The sequence below is a fragment of the Triticum dicoccoides genome, chromosome 2B (assembly GCF_002162155.2).
Source record: "Triticum dicoccoides isolate Atlit2015 ecotype Zavitan chromosome 2B, WEW_v2.0, whole genome shotgun sequence".
Lineage (NCBI taxonomy): Eukaryota > Viridiplantae > Streptophyta > Magnoliopsida > Poales > Poaceae > Triticum > Triticum dicoccoides.
In genome coordinates, this window is record NC_041383.1 from 64,534,394 (window position 1) to 64,538,568 (window position 4,175).

Consider the following 4,175-nt stretch of genomic DNA (forward strand, 5'->3'; position numbering starts at 1 on the left):
GAAAGACCAAGGTGGCCTTGGAATTCATGACTTGCAAATCAAGAATGAGGCCCTACTTAGTAAATGGTTGTTCAAACTTCTTACTGAGAATGGTGTTTGGCAAATCATGCTGCGCAACAAGTATCTAGGCCAAAAGGCAGTGTCTCAGGCATATTGGACACCTGGTGACTCGCACTTTTGGGCTGGCCTAATGGTGGCAAAGAAACATCTCTTTCGCTTTGGGTCTTTCGCGATAAGGGACGGGTCGGAGGTTCGTTTCTGGGAAGACATCTGGCTAGGCAATGCCAGTCTTCGAGAACAATATCCAGCCCTGTACAACATTGCTCGCGAAAAGAATAATACTATTGCGCAAGTGCTCAGTTCATCCCCATCCAATATTTCGTTTAGGCGGGATTTGATTGGCCCCCGACTTATGTCATGGCACAATCTTTTATCCAGTTTGGATTCGATTAATATTAGACAAGGCCGGATGTGTTTCACTGGAACCTTACTACATCAGGGTCATTCACAGTAGACTCTATGTACCGTGCACTCATGCATTCTGAGGTACCGGTGAGTAACAATAAGAAAATTTGGAAGTCGAAGATTCCACTAAAAGTTAAAATCTTCATGTGGTATCTTCGTAGGGTAGTTGTTCTAACCAAAGACAACCTCGCACGACGCAACTGGCTAGGGAGTAAGAAGTGTTGTTTTTGTACTCATGAGGAGACAATCAAACGCCTCTTTTTCCAATGCAAGTTTGCACGTACTACATGGTCAATCATCCAAATAGCGTGAAATTTGTATCCGCCCACAAGTGTCGCCAATATTTTTGGTCACTGATTGGACGGTATTCCAAATAAATTCAAAACGCTAATACGGGTGGGAGCATACGCCTTACTATGGTCGCTTTGGCTATGTAGAAATGATTTGGTTTTCAATGATAAAAATGATTCTCCTTTGCAAGTTATTTTCCGTTATACGCACTTGCTTCGTACATGGTCTACACTACAACAAGTGGAGTACCAACCGCTGTTCAAGGCGGTGTGTACGCGGTTGGAGCAGGTGGCTACGGTGGTTTTTACCCAACATGGGTGGCAGCATAATCTCCAGATCGGTCCACCATCCCTTGCGACATAGGCATAGTGTCGGTCTATAGGACTCTACTGTCGCCGATTTGTCGGTTTTTTTCATTCATTTTGTCAGACTCTCCGTGTTGGGCTGTGTGCATCCTAGTTATGCAGAGGCCGGGTGTTACTCATAATGTTCTGTATCCGCTTGATGCTACATTTCGAGATAATAAAAGCGCCCTTTATCGAAAAAAGAATGTCCAATGAATTATGAAAATTGAAATCACTCCATGGTAATTTCAGGTTGTGGCTGCGGAGTGCTCCATTGGACAGAACTCCGTGCACATCGAAGATGAGTTTGTTGGAGCAATCTATTTTGCAAATATGCGGAGAAGCCTATGAAGAGTTTAATAAAATCGGAGTTAGGATTGACTTTCAACTCACTCGGGGAGGCCTACGACTTTCTCTCGGGGAGGCCCGTTCCTGGTGCAGCTTGAGACCAAGCCAGACCGGACCAAGGTGCTCAAGCTGGACCAGCTCCCGGCCATGCTTCAGAAGGTGATCGGGGCAGACGTCCTCGTCTTCAACACCGGCCACTGGTGGACGCACACCGGCAAGCTCAGGGCGTAAGTCGATCTTCATCCTGCGTTGCGTTGTTAACTCCTCCTTTTCCAACGGCCGGCGAGCTGATTTAATTTACTTGACTGGCTGCAGCTGGGACCATCTGGAGAGAAACGGGATGCTGGTGAAGATGGAAGGAGAGGAAGCATTCAGCAGAGCGCTGAGGACATGGGCGAGATGGGTGGATCACAACGTGGACCAGACCAGAACCAGGGTCTTCTTCCGAAGCGTCTCGCCTGAACACAAAGGGTACGCACATTTCTTCCCGCCAACTAACATAACAAAAACTCAGGCATCACCCACTGACCGAACCTCCTAACATATATACAACGCTGGTACTACAATGTATGCAGTGCGAACTGGTGCTACAATCAGACGGCCCCCATCGCCGCGGACGAAGCGATCGTTCCATGGTTCCCGAAGAGCATGGTGTCCATCGTCGAGGGGAGCATACGGAGCATGAGGACGCCGGCCACGTACCTGAACATCACGCGCCTTTCCGAGCTCAGGATCGACGCGCACCCTTCGGTGTACTCGATCAACAGGGATGGGAAGCCTCTGTCGTTGGAGCAACGGCGGCGGCCGGTGGTGTATGCTGACTGCAGCCACTGGTGCCTGCCGGGGTTGCCTGATACTTGGAATGTGCTTTTGCTTGCTTCCTTGACGAGATATCCCTCCTCTAATGTACACTTGTAGCTAGCCTTGTAGGATCAGTAAAACACTACTGTACTTGTAAGACACAACAATCTAGCTAGGCTGATATACTCTGTCTGGTTCCAATTGACTAATGCATGGTGGGGAAATGAGGCTGAAATCAGTTGACAAATCAAGGAATCGCATACTCTAAACAGGTTTTCGTCCCGCTTTATAAATAAAACAAACACCGAACAGATTACACGGCCGAACGATACAAAGTGATGGGTAGCTCTCAAATAATGCCGATCCTAGACTACCCGCATCACGCAGGACACGACAAGGCTACTCTAAGAGAGCATAGAAGGATCTGAGTACAACGCCATACAATGCCCCAAAACACCTAAGCTCAATGATAACAGCGGTAAGCGTCGCCATTGTCGAGTCCAGACAAACAAGGGTTTTCACCCGGAACCTTGACACGAAGAACAATGACAAAGCTATTCCACATGTTATTTCCCTTTAAAAGATGCCCGTGGATGGACCGAATCCCGAAGGGATTGTTGCACCTTCCATCCCTCATGTGTGTATCACTCCGTGATATGAGCAGATACTGTTTGAATGACAACACATTGGGCTGGGCTGGAGTAGAAAGGATGTGAGGTAACACTGCCTCCTCCTCCCATTATTTCTCTTTGATTCAATTTTACTAGCTAGCAGGGATGATAACACGCTGCTTTTTACAGGTCATAGGAACTCGTACTTGGAGGAACGAGCAGCAAAAGGCAAAATTGGTTAAGCTCCACAGGGTCCTGTTCAACCATCTCAGGCACGACCTATTTCCCTCCCGCTTGCTACAGGGGGCGGTCACTGTCTGTTGCTTCTTACATGCGACACACAGTTCAAACACTGCAGAGAATTCAGATTCGAGAACTTCCGGACGAAGAGGGAAGGTTTTGATGTGGTGGTGGGTGGCCACGGCATGGCAGCGGCCGGTTATCTCGCTCGCCGGACCTGTCTGTGGTGTTGCACACTAAGTTGGGCAGAGTGGCAGGGGCTCTTAGAAGAATAGAAGTTCGTACAGCAGGCCGGCGGACCGGATGAGCAGAGCCATGGACATCGCAAACGACCTCATCTACCGGCTTGATTTGGCGCGTGATTTGAAAGAGATTTCTGTTGCCGAGCACCGCCTCGGTGTAACAGTCTGAAGATGAGGTTGCAGTGCTCGATATGGCACCAAATATCCACGATCAGAGGGATCATGGAAGGGGACGTCTGTACAAAATTTTTCCATGTGAAGGCATCTGCAAGGAGAAGAAAAAACACCATCCTCCAGCATCAGGGACAATTCTTCTGGGGCACGAGGACAAGATGGAGATAGCGTTGGATTTCTTCTCCGGTCTCCTGGGACAGTCGGTGTCTAGGAAAGTAAAGCTGAATTTTGAGGCCATTGGTTATTCGCTGGCCGCGGATCTGCTCACGCAGCTTGCGTGTTCTTTGGGGAGGAAGTGCTCGCTGCCATCAACGACAACAACGCCGACAGAGCGCCAAGCCCTGACCGACAGAGCGCCAGGCCCTGACCGACATAGCGCCAGGCCCAGATGCCAGCAAGTTCTACCAGAAGTACTGGGTTGTAATCAGAGGACCTGATGAGTGTCCTGAACAAATTAAGCGGCTTGAACATGTCAAATCTGCAAGCCCTCAACATGGATGTTATGATCCTCAGTCTATTAGAAGGAACCAGTAGCATCTCGGATTTTAGGTCAACCAGCCTGATACACAGCATTGGAAAATTGATTGCCAAGATCCTTGCACGAAGCTGATGAATGATCTGATCTTACCGTGTCAAAGTGCCTTTATCCGCAATAGGTC

At 48.7% G+C, this 4,175-nt stretch overlaps 2 protein-coding genes across 2 annotated transcripts in view; both read left to right on the top strand.

Moving 5' to 3' along the window:
- The window catches only part of LOC119360476 (protein trichome birefringence-like 1), a 4,225-nt gene extending 1,737 nt beyond the window's left edge, over positions 1-2,488 (top strand). Inside the window, exons 2-5 of the mRNA XM_037626101.1 lie at positions 1,353-1,405; positions 1,502-1,675; positions 1,764-1,919; positions 2,024-2,488. Coding sequence (XP_037481998.1) covers positions 1,353-1,405; positions 1,502-1,675; positions 1,764-1,919; positions 2,024-2,366 — 726 coding nt within the window. The 3' untranslated portion in view covers positions 2,367-2,488. The remainder of the gene's footprint in view (positions 1-1,352; positions 1,406-1,501; positions 1,676-1,763; positions 1,920-2,023) is intronic.
- A 927-nt stretch (positions 2,489-3,415) lies between these two features.
- Positions 3,416-4,175, top strand: part of LOC119360477 (protein trichome birefringence-like 1) — a 1,775-nt gene continuing 1,015 nt past the window's right edge. Inside the window, exon 1 of the mRNA XM_037626103.1 lies at positions 3,416-3,499. Within this exon, the coding sequence (XP_037482000.1) occupies positions 3,416-3,499 (84 nt within the window). The remainder of the gene's footprint in view (positions 3,500-4,175) is intronic.